Source organism: Hypomesus nipponensis, chromosome 12, assembly GCF_054491055.1.
Source record: "Hypomesus nipponensis isolate SF chromosome 12, ASM5449105v1, whole genome shotgun sequence".
Classification (NCBI taxonomy): Eukaryota; Metazoa; Chordata; class Actinopteri; order Osmeriformes; family Osmeridae; genus Hypomesus; species Hypomesus nipponensis.
Window position 1 is genome coordinate 1,003,720 of NC_140372.1, and position 21,699 is coordinate 1,025,418.

General features: G+C 47.8%; 4 protein-coding genes across 12 annotated transcripts; 1 reads left to right on the plus strand and 3 right to left on the minus strand.

Annotated features, from left to right (window-relative positions):
• Positions 1 to 869: 869 nt before the first annotated feature.
• Positions 870 to 4,227, minus strand: LOC146260569 (uncharacterized). Of its 3 annotated transcripts, none has more exons than XM_084668305.1 (7): positions 4,064 to 4,227; positions 3,095 to 3,498; positions 2,568 to 2,811; positions 2,316 to 2,478; positions 1,776 to 1,983; positions 1,374 to 1,605; positions 870 to 1,180 (listed from the first exon to the last, which is right to left on the minus strand). In XM_084668305.1, the coding sequence occupies exons 2-7, from the start codon at positions 3,389 to 3,391 to the stop codon at positions 1,173 to 1,175; spliced, it is 1,152 nt and encodes a 383-aa protein (XP_084524431.1). In that variant the 5' UTR covers positions 3,392 to 3,498; positions 4,064 to 4,227; the 3' UTR covers positions 870 to 1,172. The 3 variants fall into 3 exon arrangements, with proteins under 3 accessions (XP_084524431.1, XP_084524433.1, XP_084524434.1); XM_084668307.1 differs by having other exon boundaries at positions 3,631 to 4,227; XM_084668308.1 differs by having other exon boundaries at positions 4,095 to 4,212.
• On the plus strand, positions 3,630 to 12,884 carry dytn (dystrotelin). The gene is made up of 16 exons (XM_084668557.1): positions 3,630 to 3,759; positions 6,883 to 6,953; positions 7,703 to 7,795; positions 8,306 to 8,498; positions 8,613 to 8,698; positions 8,796 to 8,887; positions 9,249 to 9,320; positions 9,609 to 9,772; positions 10,045 to 10,156; positions 10,907 to 11,016; positions 11,136 to 11,256; positions 11,293 to 11,364; positions 11,457 to 11,509; positions 11,713 to 11,854; positions 12,004 to 12,574; positions 12,751 to 12,884. Exons 2-16 carry the CDS (start codon positions 6,935 to 6,937, stop codon positions 12,846 to 12,848), a joined length of 1,998 nt encoding a protein of 665 aa, XP_084524683.1. The 5' UTR covers positions 3,630 to 3,759; positions 6,883 to 6,934; the 3' UTR covers positions 12,849 to 12,884.
• A 6-nt stretch (positions 12,885 to 12,890) lies between these two features.
• Positions 12,891 to 17,985, minus strand: zdbf2 (zinc finger, DBF-type containing 2). 6 transcript variants are annotated; one of them, XM_084668301.1, is made up of 9 exons: positions 17,662 to 17,985; positions 17,252 to 17,343; positions 16,843 to 16,955; positions 16,723 to 16,755; positions 16,544 to 16,577; positions 16,159 to 16,330; positions 15,800 to 15,927; positions 14,845 to 15,687; positions 12,891 to 14,600 (listed from the first exon to the last, which is right to left on the minus strand). In XM_084668301.1, the coding sequence occupies exons 4-9, from the start codon at positions 16,745 to 16,747 to the stop codon at positions 13,253 to 13,255; spliced, it is 2,550 nt and encodes an 849-aa protein (XP_084524427.1). In that variant the 5' UTR covers positions 16,748 to 16,755; positions 16,843 to 16,955; positions 17,252 to 17,343; positions 17,662 to 17,985; the 3' UTR covers positions 12,891 to 13,252. The 6 variants fall into 6 exon arrangements, with proteins under 6 accessions (XP_084524427.1, XP_084524425.1, XP_084524428.1 ...); XM_084668299.1 differs by having other exon boundaries at positions 16,723 to 16,955; positions 17,132 to 17,343; XM_084668302.1 differs by lacking the exon at positions 17,252 to 17,343 and having other exon boundaries at positions 17,662 to 17,846.
• Positions 17,986 to 17,995: 10 nt separating this feature from the next.
• eef1b2 (eukaryotic translation elongation factor 1 beta 2) lies at positions 17,996 to 21,635 on the minus strand. Of its 2 annotated transcripts, none has more exons than XM_084668309.1 (6): positions 21,478 to 21,635; positions 20,948 to 21,070; positions 20,646 to 20,766; positions 20,410 to 20,473; positions 20,003 to 20,128; positions 17,996 to 18,180 (listed from the first exon to the last, which is right to left on the minus strand). In XM_084668309.1, the coding sequence occupies exons 1-6, from the start codon at positions 21,555 to 21,557 to the stop codon at positions 18,026 to 18,028; spliced, it is 669 nt and encodes a 222-aa protein (XP_084524435.1). In that variant the 5' UTR covers positions 21,558 to 21,635; the 3' UTR covers positions 17,996 to 18,025. The 2 variants fall into 2 exon arrangements, with proteins under 2 accessions (XP_084524435.1, XP_084524436.1); XM_084668310.1 differs by having other exon boundaries at positions 20,948 to 21,008; positions 21,478 to 21,629.
• Positions 21,636 to 21,699: the final 64 nt, after the last annotated feature.

A 21,699-nucleotide genomic window follows, 5' to 3' on the forward strand; every position in this document is an offset into this window, starting at 1 on the left:
TGAATGCATCTTCATAGAAAACAACCTATATCTCTCTACCACCATGTGTGCACGTGGGGAGCAGTATATCTCTCTACCACCATGTGTGCACGTGGGGAGCAGTATATCTCTACCACCATGTGTGCACATGGGGAGCAGTATATCTCTCTACCACCATGTGTGCACGTGGGGAGCAGTATATCTCTCTACCACCATGTGTGCACGTGGGGAGCAGTATATCTCTCTACCACCATGTGTGCACGTGGGGAGCAGTATATATCTCTACCACCATGTGTGCACGTGGGGAGCAGTATATCTCTCTACCACCATGTGTGCACGTGGGGAGCAGTATATCTCTCTACCACCATGTGTGCACGTGGGGAGCAGTATATCTCTCTACAACCATGTGTGCACATGGGGAGCAGTATATCTCTCTACCACTATGTGAAACATACACATTCACATGGCTGAGAAACCTGACAGATCAAATCACATTTTATTTGTATAGCACTTTTTTTTTTACATGCAATGTCACAAAGGGCCTCACATACCCACCTAACTGACCCTCAACAGACCACCCTCATGGAAGCTTCTGGCTGCTGATTCGGATTCTACAATTATGGACAAAGAATGAACATTAGATGATTCAATACAAGATCAACAACATTATAAAAATAATAATAAAACTTAAGACAAAACATTTTCAAGATGATTAAAATGGCTTGATCACCTGACAAACCAACAGTCTCCTTTTCAGCCTGTAGCTGCTACAGTGCTGCTGCTTGATTCAGCTGCTACAGTGCTGCTTCTTGATTCAGCTGCTACAGTGCTGCTGCTTGATTCAGCTGCTACAGTGCTGCTTCTTGATTCAGCTGCTACAGTGCTGCTTCTTGATTCAGCTGCTACAGTGCTGCTGCTTGATTCAGCTGCTACAGTGCTGCTGCTTGATTCAGCTGCTACAGTGCTGCTTCTTGATTCAGCTGCTGCTTGATTCTCTGCAACACTGATGGATAAAACACAACCGTTGTCTGTCGTGACTGTAACAGGTGGCAGCAGAACGAGAGCTTCTTCCAGTTGTTGCTTGGAGCTGGTCCTCCTGTCTCCCAGAATCCCTCTAAGATCATTGTCCTCCAGCTGCAGTCGCTCGTTACCCCTGTCAGTCTTCATGGAGACGGTCCCTCTCAAAATCATCTTCAAATTACTGTAAAGGTAAGACAGGGAGCAGGACTCACATCTCACCATCTTCACAGTTTTATCCTCATTCACAAGGTGGTGTTCTGGGCAGGTGTATTCCATCAAGACATCAGCTCCAATTATTGTTCCTGTAAAGGTGTGGAGTGGTGCGAGGTGTACCCCTGCAGGCTTCCCTTTGTCAGAGACAAGTTGACACTCACTTTCTGGTGTTGTGTTTAAAACAACACTACTGTTGTGGAACCAAACAGAGACATTGGTGATCTTGTACCATTTCCCCTCCAGCAGAGTGTCCTCCCCCCACACACTCAGAGTGGTCTTGGAGGTGATTTGGAGGTCAGCAACAATGTACTCCACAAACTGCAAGTATTTTCCGCTCCTTGTTTTATGGTGTCCATATTTCACTTTCCGAAGCAGGTTCACCGTTAGGTTTACCTGAAGCGACATCCAGCACGTCAGGTTTGCCTAATCCCTAACCCACCCACACTACCCTGTTACCCAACCCACCCACACACTAAGCTAATTATGCTCGATGATGAACAACAATACCCATGTTTTGTTGAAGTTGAAATTGTGAACATGATTTCAAACAATGTTTCAAATACCTTTCGTTTTCTGCATTTTTCTTGGTCCTCCTGTAGGTCACCCAGGGACACCTCTCTGGCCCTGAGGCTGTGGGCTGTCGTCCTACTGTAGAACAGAAAGCCTTCCGGCAGGACTGTAAGCGTGGATCTGTCTTTAAATAGGATCTCCATTCTGTCCCTGTGTTGGAAGGAGGACTGGAGCAGCACTTCCCCCAGTCTGACTGGGGTCCTGTGAAGAGTTAGTTAACAAAGCAGTAACATATTATGATTTGTTTATTCATTCATTTGGCTCTGCCAACACAAAATAGTTGACTAACTATTGTTAATCTAAACAGAGCGATACATGTTGAATTAAAGTGCTACAGGTTGAATTAAAGTGCTATTAAAATGCTGATCCCAGTGCTAAATGTCGGCACTCATGGACTACTTCTTGTCTAATCAAATGACTTGATCTAAATTTACTGTGGTATAAACCACATCAGAGTCCAGAAACACTATACCCATAGTATGATGACAAAGAGAAATCACAGGTTAATCATTCATTGCAAGTATAGCTCTTACCCATCATTCTCTGCTGAGGCAAACTGTTCCCATGTGTGCAGCGGGAACACAGTCACCTTGTGACTTCCCTTTTCATTCTGTAAGATTGCATTAAAATACTTTTTTCTGGGCCCGCTTTTCTGCTTTGAGACATCATGGATGTAGCCATATTGGTCAGTTTGTTCTGTTAGACAGAAAACACAAACTCAACATGCTTGCTGAGCAGAGATATGTAGGCAAGGAACGATCACTGGAGAAACAAGTGTGCTATACCAGATGTCCTTCCAGGAGCAGGGGGGACAGGGGGAGCAGGGGGGACAGGGGGAGCAGGAGGGGCAGGGACATCTGGTATAGCATAGGGACAGAGATGATCAGCTAGTTCGGGGAACTGCTCTCTGATGTCTGGGTTTGTCTGCAGCAAACGCAGGAACTGACAACACGTCTCCTCTCCCTTCCCCATCAGCAGGTCAAGAAGTCTGATCGCTTTGTTTGGTCCAGTAAGCGGGCAGTTGACCATCTTCCACAATGATAGGAGAGTGAAATCAGAAAGACACAACAGTCTTCATTTCATGAACAATGAAACATTCTTTAAAATCCAAGTAAATAACTGAAACGTTTCTATTTAAGGACATTTTGGCCATAAAAAGCAACTAGAAAGTTTGAACTTGTCAAAAAAGACAGATAATGGAACATCATGCAAGACTATATAAATGTCATACAGAATCTGAATCTAAGATTGATCTGCCTATTAAACATGATTCATTTTGTATTTGTTCTGTACAATTGTTCAAACCTCATACCAGACTATTGTAATCTCGATCTGTCACCAAACTCTCTTCTTGTACATGCTGAAGGATGTAGTCTGTGTCCGCTCCTAAAACTCTACTCAGAAATATCTTCTGTTTCTTCAGATGTTGCTTGTACCGACAGTCTGTAAAGTGTGTGTCAGTGGAGGGCATCTTCCTTTTGACAGCACCTGTTCTGTAGGGATCAGCCTGTTCCCTCTTAGGGTCCCTCTTACTCAGGACTTCAGTTCTGCTGTCTGCGGCTCTGTGGCTTGTCATGGCTTGTAATGGTTGGGTAGTACATTTATTCATTTAGCAGACCCTTTTATCCAAAGCAACTTCCAAGTAAGAGCTTTACAAAAGTGCATATGTCACTGATCATATCTCTGAGTAATAGATGGTTGTTTGGAAACTGACACCTGTAAAGGAAAATAATACATATCTGAAAACCTGCAGGCAAACTATGGTCAAGTTTTAAGCCCATAGCCAACAGACGTTGGCTGTACTGGCATAATATATAATTAATGCCGTCATTCGAGCTGGTCCAGTACCTGAAACGTGCAGTTGTTGCATCAGCAAGGTATATCCCAGCAGCTTGTCTTTCGACTACAGTAGGCTACATTCGTAACTCACGTTGTCTGTCTGCTGCAGACGACTTTGGCAGATATTACACAAAACGGGTACGTGGAATTTTGTCAGTTCGGGTGCTAGCTAGCTAGCTAGTTCATTTACAGGGGCATGATGATGGTGATGGACGACCGGTTGACAGATGATTGATTACATGCAAACCTAGTAGGCCTACAAGATAGCTAGCCTAGCCACTATGTTCTCTGTATCACAAATTAGGTTAGCCCACTTGTTTTGCTTTTCCACTTCCTTATTGCAAGACTAAAGTTAAGTAACGCTACACTTATCAACAGTTAATCGTATAAAACATACATTGCATTCGCCTATTTTCAATAATACACATACATCATTACTTACTTATTAGATCGCAAACTCTTATTATTATTACCTCCGTAGTTTTTGAAAATACAAAATTCGCGCCACTTGAGTCGGTGAGTTCACACTGCAGACTTTTTTTTACCGCTCTGCACCGCTGGCCTTCCCTCCGTGCACCACGCTCGGGGGCATGTTACAAAAGTTAATACAGAGTTGTAGTTCTCTAATATGGAGGACCAAACCTGCCATATTTAAAAATGAATGAATGAATAAATAAATGTCCACATCCATGCATTTAGACATAAATAAATGAATACATGTACTAATTAATGCACAATTGTCAATCAATATTACCTTATAATTTACATTTATTTATGTATTTATTTGTGTATTCATTTATTTATTCATTCATTTATTCATTCATTTATTCATTCATTTATTCATTCATTTATTCATTCATTTATTCATTCATTCATTCCTGTATTTCTTCTTCTCAATATGTTAATGAGATGTGTCAATCAAAATAGGTAGGCGGTATTTGACACACCATTGGCTAATCGTTTTCCACGCTTTGTATTCGATTATTTAGCCTTACATCCATCCTTGCTGTCATGGACAACTTAACCTACATGGACAGGCTGGCCGACCTTGTTGAAAACAAAGATTTAATTCACCATATATGATATTTGGATAAACAAACATGTTATAAAGATTTTAATACGTTAGTTGTGGGCTATCACTTAACACCCAACTTCACTACGCTGACCGGCCAACCATGTGTTTACCCCGATAAAAACGTAAACATTTTAAAATAAAAAATCCTGATTGTTGATTGTCAAACCAACATATTTGTACTGTGTGTAAGAGCGAGATAGACAATCTGGCATATAGCCCCCAATCAAGCAGAAGAGAAATTTGTGAAGATTGACGACACAAAGTTAATCATCGAAGATGAAAAGTGGCTTAGTCCTAAATGGAGTTGTATGCCCCATAGCACATATTTTACAAAGACTACGGCAACAAAAGCCAAACGTTGCCACGTTATGTTGGGAATGGGATGCCGTTGCGACGGTTATTGTTGGAGCAACAAGTTGCCTAAATAGCCTGTAGCCTATGCCATGTTTATGTACATGTCAGCTTTACATGTAGAAAAGAAAATCTCAGAGAAGGTGAAAGGCTTGGTGACCGGCGTGGAGAAATGCGCGTCTAGTGTGAACAGCATCGCGCCATTCGTAGTATATTGTGGCTCTCCAGGGCGCTTCGCAGCCAGTGTGTCCCAGGCGTTAGCTAGATTGAATCTATGGCTCTGGATTGATTGCAATGTCTGAACATCAGTTTCCCCGCCTACTGGCCTCCTCTCATTATCATATTGGGAACAATGAATGAATGAATGAATGAATGAATGAATGAATGAATGAATGAATGAATAAATGAATAAATAAATGAATATATAAATGAATGAATGAATAAATAAATCAATAAATCAATACATAAATGAATACAAAATAAATAAATACATAAATGTAAAATATATGTAACTATTGATTGACAATTGTGCATTAATTAATATATATATTTGTTTATTTCTGTCTAAATGCATGGATGTGGACATTTATTTATTCATTCATTCATTTGTAAATATGGCAGGTTTGGTCCTCCATACTCTAAGGTCACTGTTGTAGTTTGTGTAAAACGGTGTCATGGATAAGTGTTCAGACTTCATGTATTTACAATAACGATCATTATTGATATATAGGTGCTCCTGTCTCGATCAAAATACAGCTTTTACACGGCATGATGCAAGGAATCAGATACGCTGACTAGATGTTGCATGATCTTGTCAACTAGGCTATAGCCTAGTTATAGGCTTCAGTACTGTACAGCACTTCAAAAAAAAATCCATTAACATTCGCTAGGTTATGGTAACTACACGTTTACTGTATGGCTAGCGAGTGACTGCCAACCAGCATTTCAACGTTGAATGTCAATCGTGTGCCGGATAAACTAGACTACTGTAGCTAGACTAGTACAGTATGCAGCTAGCACAGAAGAAAGTTAGAGCTAGGTTACGTACTGTAGCTAGCTAAAGTGAGGAGACTGAATTTAAACCAGGGACACACCGAACCTCGGCAACCCTGCGCCAGGTATACATTTTTTTTTAACGTTTCTTTAATCGTATAGAGGCGTATAAAACAAGACTGTGTGTAGACACACATATGATGAGTTGCTCTTCCATCTTGAAATTGTTAAACCTAGAAATGTTTACCATGAGCAACAGTTGCTACGTTACAAGAAACAAGAAACCAACCCGATTGGCCAACGCTAGCGTTTTCACGCTACTCATTTACATAAAGTTGAGAAAATCCAACTTTCGCCGCCCCGCTCGCCTTCCCACAATGCCCTACGCGGGCGTCAACGCCTGGTTTCATTGCAAATGAATGGGAAGCCGACGCCCCGCTCTGGCCGCCCCGCTGCAGTGTGAACGCACCGTAAATGACCAAATGACGCATTATCTTATTTGTTGAGGTTTAATTGTGGGTGCTGTGTTGTTATTGGTGTGTTATCGCCACTTAAAGTATTGGAGTGTGGGCGAGATGAAACGAAATCCACTTTACAGTTTCAGCCAAAGCCATGTATTGTACATAACTCAAATATTCAGTATTATAAAGTTTGCTTACATTTTCAAATTCAGAAAGTATATGTTTTATGCTCGTACATCTAGACTCATTTGGGATTCAATTAAAATCCATGATTGAATTATGAAAAAATTAATGTGCTTTTTGGATAGTTTTTTTTTTCAGATGATTTATTGCTGTGGTGCAGATTGCTGCCTGAAGGTCTGATCTTGCATCTCCTTATAGTTCAGCTGCTGTGGAGGTCTCAACCATATGTACAGGTCCTAGTGCTGATATCATGGATCTAGACAGCATGGGTAAGTGATACAAAGCACAAAGCACTTTATCTCTTGTACAAGGTACACAAAGTACATTACATTTTTACATGTATTCATTTAGCAGACGCTTTTATCCAAAGCGACTTCCAAGAGAGAACTTTACAAAAGTGCATAGGTCACTGACCATAACAACGAGATAGCCCCAAACATTGCTTTGCCAAAACATGAAGCACATTGTGAAAAAAAAAGTCCAAAGGCCAGAGCCACAAGAGCATGTAGTTAAACAAGTTACAATTAAACAACATGAACCTCAGAAGTGCCAGAGTGCACCTGTAGCAAAAAAAGCAAGCAGCAATAATATATTTTGCTGCGAGTACAATAATTTAAATCAGTTCCAACTAACCAACAAGAGCAACTAGTCTCTCAATAAGAGTCATTTGTGATCCTGGAGGAAACTAGCATCAGGTCCAGCCATTCATTTTTAAAAACCGGTGTACTCCCGGAACAAGTGCGTCTTGAGCCTTTTCTTGAAGGTGGGGAGTCAGTCAGTGTCTCTGATGGAGGTGGGGAGTTGATTCCACAATTGGGGGGCCAGACAGGAGAAGAGCTTATGTTGGGACCGGGCACTCTTGAGTTGTGGGACCACCAGACAGTGTACCTTGTACAAAGTACAATGTTAGGGTTAAGGTTCACCAATGTGGTAGCAGACTTGTAGAACCCTGTGTGGGTCTGTGTTCTCTGTGTGGTTCTGTGTATCTGGATGTGCCTGTATATCCTGACTCTCTCAGAGGGCTTGGATGAGGTTCGCCCAGATGTCGACCCTAACCCAGCTGTCTACCGCGCTGCGCTGAAGCTACGCTCCCTCCAGAAGCTCTGCCTCAGTGAGTCACAGCCAGGTGTGGGTGTGTATACGTGTGTGTGTTTGGGCGTGTGTACAGTAGGTGTGTCTGTTTGTGTAGAGTTTGTGTATGTTTAAGGATAATTTTATTGTCTTTCCAAAAATGTGCACGAGCTTGAACGAAATTTGGTACTAAGGTCCGGTTAAAACCACTCACAAATAAATAACTAAACTACTCATCTTGAATAAATACAATAAATACAGACCATATCTAACCCTAACCACCAATCATACACACACATGGATACATACTAACAGAACTTGAGAAATTAGTAGCATAGTGGAAACAATTCAGTGAAACAGTTCAGTTTGTCAGTTCTGGGGTATGGCAGAGTTAGTAAGTCTGACAGCTTCTGGGAAGAAGCTGTTCTTTACCTGGTTGTTCTGGCTCTGATGCTGCGCAGCATCCTGCCTCCTGTTTACAAGTGTCAATGTGTTTAATGTACATGAACATATGTTCAAAGCTGTGTATAGCTGACACAGTGTGTTGCAGTGCACGTGGTGACTCTGAAGGAAGTACTTCCTGCCTTGCGCCTGCTGTCTGGAGGCGGGGCCCAGCTCACCAAGCAGGAAGTGATGCTGTGCATTAACAGGATGTTCCAAAGTGTATCGGAGGAACTGTCAGGCCAGGTAGCAAGTGAGGCCCCTGAGCAGATCTGCAGACTCCTTTACCGCCTCTACGACAGGTTGGTACACGTATGTACACACACACACACATACATATATACAGAAGGATACACACACACACACGTACACACACAGGTCAGCTTTCTCCAGCCTGAATCAGGACTGTGTTCCAGGGAGCAGACAGGGTCCATCTGTGTCAGAGCTGTGGAAGCTGTCCTCATTGTGCTGTCAGCGGACACACTCTCAGCAAAACACAGAGGTGAGGAACACACACACAGATACACACACAAACACAGATACATGCACACACACAGATACAAACACACACAGGTGAAGAGGGGTGTGTCCATGAACAGCTCTAGCATGTCTGGCGGAGAGGAGCAGCGGGGGAGAGAGAAGCTCTGTCAGCAGGAACGACCTGAGAGTCTTACTGGAGGACCTCAGCCAGGTACACACACATTCTATACAGAGTCTTACTGGAGGACCTCAGCCAGGTACACACACACTCTATACACACTATACACACACTATATACACACACTCTATACACACTCTACACACTATATACACACTATATACACACACTACACACACACTCTATACACACTATACACACACTATACACACTATACACACTCTATACACACTCTATACACACTCTACACACACTGTATACACACTCTATACACACTCTATACACACACTATACACACACTCTATACACACTCTATACACACACTATACACACACTCTATACACACTCTATACACACACTATACACACACTATACACACTGTGTGTGTGTGAAGGTGCCGGCTGCAGTGCAGGAGAGCAGTGTGTTTGGGTCAGTGGAGACGGCAGTGCGATCCTGCTTTAATGGGGTGAGTTAATCTGAATCTCTTCATGGAATCTCAGTGTGTGAGTTAATCTGAATCTCTTCATGGAATCTCAGTGTGTGAGTTAATCTGAATCTCTTTATGGAATCTCAGTGTGTGAGTTGGTCTGAAACTCTTCATGGAATCTGAGTGTGTGAGTTGATCTGAATATCTTTATGGAATCTGAGTGTGTACCGTACATGGACTGCTCTCTATCCACCAAAATACTGTTAGTATGTCGCTTTGGATCAATGAATCTAGTATGTGCTAAATGAATGTAATGTGTGTTTGCAGGTCCTGGGCCCGTGTGTGTGTGAGGAGCAGCTGGTGTCGTGGCTGCAGAGTGGGCCTTGTCTGCTACTGTGGCTCTCCATACTGGACCGCCTGTCAGCCAGCGAAGCCCTCTGCCACCCCATACGCTGCCACGCCTGCAACACCCACCCAATCACAGGGCTCAGGTGTGTGTGCTGACCCAATCACAGGGCTCAGGTGTGTGTGCTCACCCAATCACAGGGCTCAGGTGTGTGAGCTCACCCAATCACAGGGCTCAGGTGTGTGTGCTCACCCAATCACAGGGCTCAGGTGTGTGAGCTCACCCAATCACAGGGCTCAGGTGTGTGAGCCAGCCTCACTGGTGGTAAGAGTGTTTAACACTGTGACCCTGTGGATGTGTTGATCAGGTGTAGTGATGAATGTGGGTTGGGGTGACCCTGTGCTGTGGTGTCTGCAGGTATCGCTGTATGAAATGTGTGAACCTTCACCTCTGCCAAACCTGCTTCCTGACGGAGAGATACACCAAGAAACACAAGAGCTCACACCCAGTACAGGAGCACTGCACTCAGGTACTCATACCCAGTACAGGAGCACTGCACTCAGGTACTCACACCCAGTACAGGAGCACTGCACTCAGGTACTCATACCCAGTACAGGAGCACTGCACTCAGGTACTCACACCCAGTACAGGAGCACTGCACTCAGGTACTCATACCCAGTACAGGAGCACTGCATTCAGGTACTCATACCCAGTACAGGAGCACTGCACTCAGGTACTCATACCCAGTACAGGAGCACTGCATTCAGGTACTCATACCCAGTACAGGAGCACTGCACTCAGGTACTCATACCCAGTACAGGAGCACTGCACTCAGGTACTCATACCCAGTACAGGAGCACTGCATTCAGGTACTCATACCCAGTACAGGAGCACTGCACTCAGGTACTCATACCCAGTACAGGAGCACTGCACTCAGGTACTCATACCCAGTACAGGAGCACTGCACTCAGGTACTCATACCCAGTACAGGAGCACTGCACTCAGGTACTCATACCCAGTACAGGAGCACTGCACTCAGGTACTCATACCCAGTACAGGAGCACTGCATTCAGGTACTCATACCCAGTACAGGAGCACTGCACTCAGGTACTCATACCCAGTACAGGAGCACTGCACTCAGGTACTCATACCCAGTACAGGAGCACTGCATTCAGGTACTCATACCCAGTACAGGAGCACTGCACTCAGGTACTCATACCCAGTACAGGAGCACTGCACTCAGGTACTCATACCTGTGAACATTGTGATTTTCCTCCAGCCCTCCTGGAGAGAGTCCTTGGCTTCGCTAGCTCACAACGCCCGCCACGCCCTGTTGCCACGACGATACATCCGCTCAGGGTCTCATAGAAGGAGTCTGACGCAGAGCAGGTAAGACTCCGCCCCTACCACTCACCTGTAACCCTCGTCAGGTATACATGTTATATCCTTGAACAATACAGTGTATTGTTATTAATATTTTTAAGTATAAATGTTGTTTTGTATTCCAGAGCCCCTTCCCCTGACCCACCACGGTTGGATGCCTCACCTGTCTGTCAAGAATCTGTCTCCAGTGACAACCACTCACATCCCCAAGCTCATATCCTTTCCCCTGTCCCCCCTCTGCCCCCCTTGCCCCCTCCACCCCCTTCCCCTCCTCCACCTCCTTCCCCTCCTCCAGCCCCTGTCAGCCTACAGTCTAAAGCCTTGCAGACAGAGGAGGAGACACAATGTCCCCAGGTGACCTCTCTAGTCTGCTCTCATTGGTTGGAATTGATCAGACTAAATAACTGATCTAATTAGTAGAATCATCTGGTGGTGTTGTTCTACAGAGAGGACCCGCTGTGCTTCTGAAGGATGTGAGAGACCTACAGAGGGACAAATGGTTAGTGGCCCCAAACTAACTCCCAACATATACCCCCTTTCCACCCCAATCTGCAACCAGACATTGTGTTTGTGTGTCTCTTTGTGTGTGTGTGCATGCCTGTTTGTGTGGTCTGTCTGTGTGGTGTGTGTGTCTGTGTGTGTGGTGTGTCTGTGTGTGTGGTGTGTGTGTGGTGTGTGTCTGTGTGTGTGGTGTGTGTGTAGGTTGCTGGAGAGGCAGATGCAGGTGTTGCGGGTGGCGCTGCAGGCGGAGCAGGGCTGTCTGGAGGATCGCTGCTCCCTAATGGAGGCTGAGATGGAGAAGCTGAGACAGCAGAACCTGAAGCTGCAAGACATGCTCTCACAGGTACACACACACACACAGGTACACATACACTCATGTACACACAGTCACTAGTACACTGGTACACACTCAGAGATAGTAGTCCAAACTAACAGGCACATAGAGACTAACCTGATAGCATGTTTACCTGTCTTCCTGTCTCCTCCTCCCAGACAGAGACACGCCCACACGCTACCTGCAGCCCCGCCCACATGCCCCAGGCAGACTACCATGCTGGGACCGGGGGCTTGCCACCTCTCTCTGATCCAGGACAGGGAGAGACAGAGCAGGAGGAGGTGGAGGAAGAGGAGCAGCAGGAGATGGTGGAGGAGCTGGAGGAGGAAGAGGAGGAGCAGGAGGAGGTGGAGGAGGAAGAGGAGGAGGAGCAGGAGCAGGAGGAACAGCAGGAGCAGGAGCAAAGGGGAGGGGGTGAAGTCAGAGAAATCGATCGCATGCATAATGAAGCGACAGTGAGGGAAGAGAGTAATGAGCTGGAAGGGAGGGTTGGTGGGAGAGTCCCAAAAACAAGTTTTCCCACAATTCTGAAGGTTGTGAACCCTCCTCAACACCAAGCAGAAGAAGAAAGGGCCCATTTGGCAGACAGAAAGCATTCTAATCAGATAGGGCACCTACATTTCCTTGAAGAAGAGCATTCTGGGAGTTGTGGTTCGGTAGAAGAACAGCTGTGTGACCTGGTGCAGCGACTGAAGACTTCGCTGTCTCTGCCCACAGACACACACACTGGTGAGTACACACACACACACACAGGTTGTCTACACACACACACACACAGGTTGTCTACACGCACACACACATAGCTGAGTCTACAAACACAAATCCTGTGCATACATACACAGACCATGCTACCTATACACACACGCAGATATTAATGTGTTAATGCAAGTGCATGCTCTGTGCAGAGAGCAGAACGAGCGGGAAACTGTTGGAGACTGCAGCAGGAGTAGCAGACGCAGTGAGTCAACTGGTCTCAACCATCAGCACAAACATACCCTTTTAGCCTTCCCCCTCTCTTCCCCCTCCATGGACTCATGACTCAATGGACTGATAAGAAAGTTATTTATTGTACATTCATTCGTTATGAAACTAACAAGTGTTTGATAAAATTGTAAATATAAGCTTAAAAAAATATATCCTGATTTGTAAAAAAAATTACAACAAAAGAACAAAACAGACACCTCAAAACTAGAAAGCTTTCACTGCTGGTCTTTGTGCAAAACATGACATGATGAGAGGAGGGGACACACAGCTCTTCACCAATCGGGACAGAGCATTTGTGGGAAGACAAAGTTGTTCAATCCTCTCCTCCTCCCCACCTCCCCAAACCCTCTCCTCCTCGCCTCAACTCCTCTCCTCCTTTCCTCATTCTCCTCCTCACCTACCTCTCCTCCTCAGTCTCCCTCCTCACTTCCTCTCCCTCCTACGTAGTGAACGATGGGGGATGGGGGTAGGAGTGAGTCTGGGGGAAGTTCTAAGCCCTACTACCCTGGATGTTTTGAGAGAAGTGGAGGCCTTGGCAGGGCTGCCAGACCTGGGGAGTTGCCTGTTCTCCACAGCCCTTTGGGAGGCCCCTTTCCTGGGCTGGGCTGGCGGGGAGAGGCCCTTGGCTGGCGGGGTTATGATCCTGGGATGTCGTCCTCTCTGTGAACCTCGGGAGACGGACTTCCCCTCCCTCCTCCTCCCTCTCCCCTCCCTCCCTCTCTCCCTCCCATCCCTCCTCCTCCCTCTCCTCCCCCCTGGTCTGCGCAGCCTGTAGGGGGGGGGCGGGCGTCTCTCTGGGCGGGGGGGCTCTGGCCGGGGGACCCTGCGGGGGGGCCGGGGGGCCTCCGGGAGGGGGGTTGAGTCAGGGGTGAGCGTGGCCAGGAGGAAGCGGCTGCTATTGGACAGCGAGGAGCGGCTGAAGGGTGAGGTCACAGACGACTCCGCCTCTGATGACCCCTGACCTTTCACCCCAGGCTCAAGCTGTGATCCCGATGCGGTGCTGCCCGCGCTCCTCCCTCTCTCCCGACTCCCCCCGGACCCGTCTCCTCCCCCCTGCCTCCCCCATACCTCTTTCCCCTCGCGGCCCAGCCTCTCTGAGTTAATGTCTGGACCAAGGTTCCTGAACAGCTGCCTAACCACGTGTGGCTGTGGGGGCCGGGGGGCCCCGGGCGCCAGGGGGGGCAGGAGGCCCCTGGGGGGGGTCTTGAGGATCCGGTTGGTAGCCGGGTCATAGTACCTTAGGGGAACCCGCTTGTATTTGACCTTTACCCCCACATCTCCACCCTCCCCCTCGCTCGACCTTCTCCTCTTCCTGCCGTTGCCCCTGGCGACTGGTTTGAGGCGGGGCGTGGTGTCCTGGTTGCCAGGGGACGACAGGATGTAGAGCAGTGCAGTGCTGGGCTGCAGCGGCGTCATGATGCGCAAGTAGGAGGGGGGCAGGTGCAGGGGCCTGGCCCTCGCCTGGGGGGTCGTCTCGGGGTCAGTGGAAAGGTCCTGGCAGGGAGCAAGGCTGTCTAGAGGGATGGCTGTCTGGCAGGCGGGGGCTGGCCGGACTCTGGGGACGATGAGGGGCCTGGTCTGGGTCCCATGGCTCACCTTGACGACCTGACACCTGGAGGCCATCCTGAAGCTCCGCCCACTCCTCCTCCTGGTGCATTCTGGGTCGTCGTCGTGCTCGGCAAGGGAAAGGATGCCAGCCTCCCCCATCCTCTGGCCACGCCCCTTCCTGTCTCTGCTCCTCCCCTTCCTGTCTCCGCTCCTCCTCCCGCACCTGGGGAGAGGAGGAACACCAGAGGAACGTCAGAGGAACGTCAGAGGAACACAAAGGCACACAGAGGAACACCAGAGGAACGTCAGAGGAACGTCAGAGGAACGTCAGAGGAACGTCAGAGGAACGTCAGAGGAACACAAAGGCACACAGAGGAACTCCAGAGGAACGTCAGAGGAACGTCAGAGGAACGTCAGAGGAACGTCAGAGGAACACAAAGGAACACCAGAGGAACGGTGTGTCCTACCTGGCGAGGGACTCGCTGTCGAAGTAGCAGAATAAGTGTCCCTGGCGGAACTCCCTGACCATGGTCTCCACCTTCAGCTCGTCTTCCAGCAGCACCTGCGTCCAGGTCTTCCCCAGGAAGGAGGGGGGGATGTGGGGTGGGGCGGGCAGGATCTCCTCTATGTTGGGCTCGCGGAGTTCCCCAGCAGGGTGCAGAGCAGAGGCCAGGCGGCTGCTGTAGCCCTGCTCCTCCAGGCTCACCTGCGCCCCCGTGAGGCAGGTGAGGGCCCTGTCATCCCCCCTACACTGCTCTAGAGCCACCTGGACGGGGCCGTCCCAGTCCTCGCTGTTCCCTGATCCCTCACAGAGGGACGCGGGGAGGCTGAGGTGGAAGCTGTCTGGGTCCCCCTGGTGGTGGAGGGCAGGACTGCGCCCGTAGCAGAGTCTCTGGATCACCTCCTCTATAACATCTCCCACACCATCAGAGCCATCTCTGGAAAAGGCTTCATCCTGTTTCCTCTCCCTCTTTCTGGGCTTGGGGTCCGGGGACCCTGGCCCGGGCCGCTGATGGGGAAGAGAGAGTCCCCGAGGGACCAGGGAGGAAGAGGAGGAGGAGTATCTCTCTCTCCGCCGGTTGGTCTTCCTGTGAGCTTTCCTGTGAAGAGGAGGGGTGTGTGGGCTGCACGGTCTGGGGGAGTGTGTGTGCGTCTCCTGGATGTGGAGCAGCTGGCAGGAGGAGCTGTCGGAGCTGGGCAGGAGCTCCCTTGTGGACAGAGACAAGCCATCCTCCTCTGACACACACACGTCCAGCTGCTGCCTCGGGGACGGAGCACCGCCCAGGGACGGCAGGTCAGCGTGGCTGGGCCTACACACACACAGGCACACACACGGGTTACAGACAGTGTGCATGCTTGAATGTGTGTATTACTGTGGGTGGTGATGTAATACGTGTTACCGGGGCTGTGTCTATGTGTTACCGGGGGTCTCCGTAGCGGTGTGGGTGGTGCTGGATGACGTCCAACAGGAATCTCTCCAGCATGCTCCCGGAGACGACCTGCGCCCTTGCTCCGCCCACCACCTCCCTGTGGCCCGCGCTCTGGATGTGCTGCAGCAAATCACACAGCACCACAGAGGGACCAGCCAATCACACGGCACCACAGAGGCGAAAGCCAATCACACGGCACCACAGAGGTGCCAGCCAATCACACGGCACCACAGAGGGGCCAGCCAATCCAAACAGACAGATAAAAGGACAGTGATTGAGTGAGCGGGAAGGACTGGGATGGACAATGTCTGAGAGCAAATAACTGGGTTTGGTGAGTGTGTGTGTGTGTACCTGCTCTACATTGTTGTAAACGACCTGACAGCAGCTGCAGTAGCCCTGTCTGGGAGGGACTCTGGATGGCCCCGCCTCCCCTCTGGATGACCCCGCCTCCCCTCTGGACGGTCCCGCCTCCCCTCTGGACAGCCACGCCTCCCCTCTGGACGGCCCCGCCTCCCCACTCAACCTGACACAGAGAGAGAGATGGCACTGTGACTCCACCAGCACAGAGACAGCACTGTTACTCCACCAGCAGAGACAGCACTATGACTCCACCAGCAGAGACAGCACTGTGACTCCGCCAGCACAGAGACAGCACTGTGACTCCACCAGCCAACCCCCCAAAAAGACTGGATGTGTCATTTAGAAAGGAGGTGGTTTTGGTCCAGGTGTTATTTACCTGCAGGTGGGACCAGTTTGTCTCTGCTCTGCATCTGTGAAAACACACACACCTTATGTCCTTTATCTCACTCATGTGTGGTGCTTTATGAAATGTAAAATGTATTGAGTAAACAATTTCACTGAGTTTAACCTGGATTAAACTAGTCACATTTTTCAAGGGTAATATTTGAGCTTTACCTTGTACAGGCTCTTCAGCAGGCATGTTCAGGCCTGCATAGGAAAGACTAAATTTGCTTCATTCACAAACGTTAATCAGACACAGTAGTCCTTTTATGTGATGCTGACCACAATACTCACATATAGTGAGTCGGTCGATTTACTAAAGCACCGGCTTCGGGTTAACCAATGACATGATCGCAGTCAGATTAACTTCCGTCACCCGAGTAGCCCGGGCGCTGACTCCAACAGACCTGCAACAAGTGGAGAATGGAGATACTCTCAATACGTTGCTACACATATATTGGACAGATTGTGTGCTAGCAGATGTGCTTAGCTTTGGCTGATTCATACACGTCGTTATTTGAAAACCAGCTTGCTGGCGAATAATTTTCAATGCAACATTCACATCAGCAACAAAGTTACTCACCGCGTAGTGTCCTAAAAATGTTTCATGTTCATTTAATATTTATACGAGCTACCGTGGCTAGCCTTAATCGGCACTGCCCAGCCCAGTCACTAGCTAGCCTACAGAACGCTCCAAACTTACCGGGCCAGCCAGCAAACGGTTCTTTGATTGGCCGAAACTGAGGCAGACGATGCAGACGGCCTACTGTACGGTAAATCTGTCACCCCTAGAAGCTAGCGGGATATAATGGGATTTAACAGAAACGTAAGCATATGCGGCAAACTAGCCTATCCTTTATTTTGCGGTTGTAAGAAGTGTCGGGGTGAATTACGTAGCTAGAATATGATTCGGCAAGTTAAGAGTTGCAACCATCTTTTTAGTGTTAATCATGGAACTGCATGGCTGGCTGACTAGCTAGCCTCCACGTTGCCTGCCAAGTATGAAAATGGTTTGTTGAATGATGGTTGGGCGCCACTTACTTCCCGTTTTGTATCTAAAGCATTTAATGTAGCTTAATGTTGGGTACGCGTGCAAGCCCCAGCTGCAATCACCTTTTGTTGACGTTATCCCACGCGGGTCTCATCGGCATCCGTATTTTTGCCGTGCTCTTCCCATGTAGTGACGTTATCGGTGGAGCATGGCGGGGACACACGCACTTACCGGCGTCAACGTCCGACCGCTGCACACAAGTTCAGCATAAACCATCTAGCCATAGCGCCAACCATCCAGTAGCCTTTGCGACATCCGATGCCAGCTATACATTTACACTCTTAAACGTATCAAATAAATGTAATATCCCAAGTCCACATTGCCTGCTGTCCCTAGCACAGACATTCAAAGTGAGTGACGCCTATAACTGATATACAAAAACAACTTGACAATCAATTAATCAATGTGAAGTGCTTTATTGCATGTCTAAATCTTGTTGAAGGCGGCCACGTCCATAGACTGCACGTAGTCCTCGAAGGCAGTGATTAGCTCCTCCAGGCTGTCGGTGCCCACCTTGTCATCCTCCACCACGCAGGAGATCTGTAACTTCTTGATCCCGTAGCCCACTGGCACCAGCTTGGCTGCAGGGGGACATGGCATGTTATTCACCATAGTAACAGGTCTCAGGAGGTACAACATTAACTGCAGAAAGAGATTTCTCTCCTCCCCAACTGCATCTTTAAAGGGGTCATTGATTGCAAAACCGATTATACCTTGGCACCTCAGAATAACAACGGTTAGGTGGACATGCAGTGAACCTCTAAGTCCATTGACACCTCTTTCCCATCTAAATCTCACAACCTGAAACTGCAGCTGTAAATTGATCGGTTTTTGAAGAAGCTGAATTTGTGACGTCAAATGTAGCATCACCTTTGTCACGCCCCAACATTTACATACAGACCAGCCCTCTGGTGTTCTGGCCCAGGAAGTTTTTAAAGTATATCGTAAATACAGTGTTCTGGGCTGTACTGGGAATGCTGACACTTCATAGTCTTCCCAAGGGACCAGACACTCAACGGGCATGGCTGATGTTTTTTTATGAGAAGATCCCTGTGAAGTTTGACACATTTATTCAAACCATTTCACCTAACAGTTATAAATGAAAACCTTGGACAATTTAAAGAAGGATTTGCTAAGCCGCTGTTGCTGAAGAGAGGTGCTGTTCTGACCATATGCTCATCAAACAAGCTGTATGTATGATTTTGTCGCTAACAGCCTATTAGCAATGCTAACGTCTCTTGTATCTAGTATAGGTAGAATGCTACGTTTCAAAACAACTTACAGCAAATTACTCGCGAAACTAGCTGTAGTTGGTATTAGAAGGGAAGCTTCCGAAAAAAAGTCAAAACGAATAGCAATCTAGCCTATTGCTAACGCCTGTCTAGATCCATTTGAAAGAACTGGAGAAAGGCAGGTGCTAGATACAGGATATGTTAGCATTGCTAATAACTGTTAGACAAATCATACTACAGCTTGCGGTTGTGATGAACATAAGGTCAGAACGCACCTCTTTCAGCAACAGTGTCATAGCAAATCCTGCTTTTAATTGTCCAAGGTTTTTAAAACAGTCCTTTGAAATGGTTTGCACAAATGTGTCGAGGGTCGAACTGCACAGGGATCTTCCGACGCTACGGTATAGACAAACATCAGCCATGCCTGTCTAGTCAATGTTAGCTAGACCAACTCATCTGCTTTTTATTAATGCCGATTTGCAAGGGATTCAAGAACACCTAGAAGGTAGGCATGTCAACTAGTTTAGCTTGGTAACGCAAGAGCATAGGTAGAATGTGATGATTTAGCCTAGTTTATTGGCAATGGGGTTAACGTTATTTCATGTTCCTGACTTTCATTTGAATAAATAACCCATCTACAATTCACGATGCATGTTTGTCCAGATCTGTCAGGTTATTTTTCAGCAAGATATCTAGCTAACTGAAGCCGAGTTGAATCAAGATATAGTTTGGTTGCTAAACTAACGTTACCCACTTAAGTCAATCCCGTTTACTTTGACTAAGGTTAAAATTTCAAATATCTAGTCAATCTGTTAAAAACAGTGTTGTGCAGACAAGATTTATTTGCACATTTTTATTTCAAGTCTCCACATTCGATGTTTCAGTGAGTGCCGTTGGCCCTGTTGCGTTTTTGCGCTAATACATACCATAAAAGGAGAAAACCTAGTGTTTTTTCCCGGGACAATTTCAAAGGAAGCACCAGGGGGCATAGAACAGCACCCAGGCCATTTTCATTCCAACCAGGCCATTTTCATCCCAACCAATGTTACATACCCTATTCGGAGACCTTAAGGAACAGTGTGAACTATCCAAAAAACCCAGTCAATGACCCCTTTAAAATAAAGATACTGAAGTTTAACCAATTCAACTGTTAGATGAAGCGGTTACTTACACTGCCCCCAGAGCAAGCCGTCCATCTCGATGCTGCGAACACACTCTTCCAGCTTGGCCATGTCTGTCTCATCGTCCCAGGGCTTCACATCCAACAGAATCGACGACTTTGCAATGAGAATCGGCTCTGTGAACACAAGACCCAGTGGTTACCTCCTGGCGGGGGCAGAGACCAAACCAGAGGCTCTCGGAACATCTGGGAGCCATCAGGTCAAAGTGGTGTCCATCACATATCAGACGAAAGATGGTGAGTTGATCATCATAGGCTTGCCAGCTAATACACTTCAGTATGACAGATGAAGCCCTCTTGGTGGGGGGCAGGTCTGTGTGTGAACTGGTGTTGGTGGGGGGGGGGGGGTAGAGGTCTGTGTTTGAGCTTGTGGATGATCCAGATATGGAGAAACGTACTCTTGGACTTCTTGGCGTTGTAGGCTGCCACGCGCTCCTCCTTCAACCTGTTGGCCTCCTCGTCCTAAAGGAGAAGGTCAAAGGTTAGGAGCGGCCCTCAAGCCAATAGCAGGCACATGATCCATCAAGACGGAGTGTTGGATCAGCTGGAGGCACAGGGAGATGAGCACTAGAAACAGAATGCTGCCATTAGAAGTCATTGCTTCTGTCCCCCCCCCCCCCCCCCTCAATCCTACCTCCTCCTCATCGGAGCCAAACAGGTCGAGGTCGTCGTCATCATCCTTAGCGTCTGAGGGGGTCTGGTCCTCAACCCCAGAGGGGCCATACTGGGCCAAGGGCTTCTTCACCCCGGGGAGGCTGGGGGCCAGAGGGTCGTGAGACACACCTCACACTTCACACGCTACTGCACACTCACTGGTCATGGTCAATCAGGCATTTTAAATTGTGCATCAAAGTGATCAGGCGAAAGATGGTGTTAAAGATCATCATATAACCAGACGTTAAGAAACCAGATAACTAACATCAACATGAGACGCACCTGGTCTTCTCCCGCTGGTAGGACTTAATGTGGTTGTACCAGCGCAGCGCATGGCACAGCTCTGTGGAGGGGGGAGACGAGATGGCATCAAACACGGCCACGTCCGCTTGAGACGGCACGTACCTGCACACACACAGGTGACCAGGACAAGACAGGGTTCAGAACTTCCCATAGCTGAGCCTAACACCCAGCACACATACGTTGAATCATAGAAGATACATTCCTCATATTACTAAAATCGGATATCAGTTAACTGTGGTTTTATTGCTGCTCCTAATGCCAAAAGCAGAACTCGCCAAAGCTTGCCAAGACAAGAAAACGTAATTTTCCTGCTTCCCTAAAAGCTGCCTCAAATATCACTCAAGACTGATCCAATAAACGCTGGCTAACTAAGTAGTAGGTTCCACAGTAACCCCGCTTCAGCTGCAGCTAGCTAGGCCGTACCCGCCTCATTCTTGACGACGTCACAAGCCATGTCAGGCACAGAGGCCGAGAACGCGAGTGAAAATGTAGTAAAGGTTAATACCAACCCCTCAATGTAGCTCTTGTCTGACAAAAACGCATTCAGGACCTTAAGGCCTGCAGGTGATTTCAAATCTCCGAAGCCCATTGTTGTTCAAACTGTGTAAAGCCCTCGTGCACAAGACTAGACCGTGTTCCAAGAAGAGCGAAGGGACGAGATGGGGCAGGAGTAGCGCTTTATACCCGCGTGAGTGACTCCTCCTCCGGGGCCTTGTCTTGAAGTATCCTGA

What these genes read in the sequence shown, in the direction of transcription:
- LOC146260569 (XM_084668305.1), bottom strand. Translation starts at nt 3,391, where the DNA reads ATGAATAAATGTACTACCCAACCATTACAAGCCATGACAAGCCACAGA. An exon ending in TGCTCCTGGAAGGACATCTG is followed by an intron (nt 2,479 to 2,567) that starts GTATAGCACACT and finishes TCTGTCTAACAG; the next exon opens with AACAAACTGACCAATATGGC. An exon ending in GCCTCAGCAGAGAATGATGG is followed by an intron (nt 1,984 to 2,315) that starts GTAAGAGCTATA and finishes AACTCTTCACAG; the next exon opens with GACCCCAGTCAGACTGGGGG.
- dytn (XM_084668557.1), top strand. An exon ending in TACTGGAGGACCTCAGCCAG is followed by an intron (nt 8,888 to 9,248) that starts GTACACACACAT and finishes GTGTGTGTGAAG; the next exon opens with GTGCCGGCTGCAGTGCAGGA. An exon ending in TACAGGAGCACTGCACTCAG is followed by an intron (nt 10,157 to 10,906) that starts GTACTCATACCC and finishes ATTTTCCTCCAG; the next exon opens with CCCTCCTGGAGAGAGTCCTT.
- zdbf2 (XM_084668301.1), bottom strand. Translation starts at nt 16,747, where the DNA reads ATGCCTGCTGAAGAGCCTGTACAAG. An exon ending in CAAACTGGTCCCACCTGCAG is followed by an intron (nt 16,331 to 16,543) that starts GTAAATAACACC and finishes TCTCTGTGTCAG; the next exon opens with GTTGAGTGGGGAGGCGGGGC. An exon ending in TTTACAACAATGTAGAGCAG is followed by an intron (nt 15,928 to 16,158) that starts GTACACACACAC and finishes GATTTGCTGCAG; the next exon opens with CACATCCAGAGCGCGGGCCA.
- eef1b2 (XM_084668309.1), bottom strand. Translation starts at nt 21,557, where the DNA reads ATGGGCTTCGGAGATTTGAAATCACCTGCAGGCCTTAAGGTCCTGAAT. An exon ending in TACCAGCGGGAGAAGACCAG is followed by an intron (nt 20,767 to 20,947) that starts GTGCGTCTCATG and finishes TCTGGCCCCCAG; the next exon opens with CCTCCCCGGGGTGAAGAAGC. An exon ending in CAACGCCAAGAAGTCCAAGA is followed by an intron (nt 20,129 to 20,409) that starts GTACGTTTCTCC and finishes TTGTGTTCACAG; the next exon opens with AGCCGATTCTCATTGCAAAG.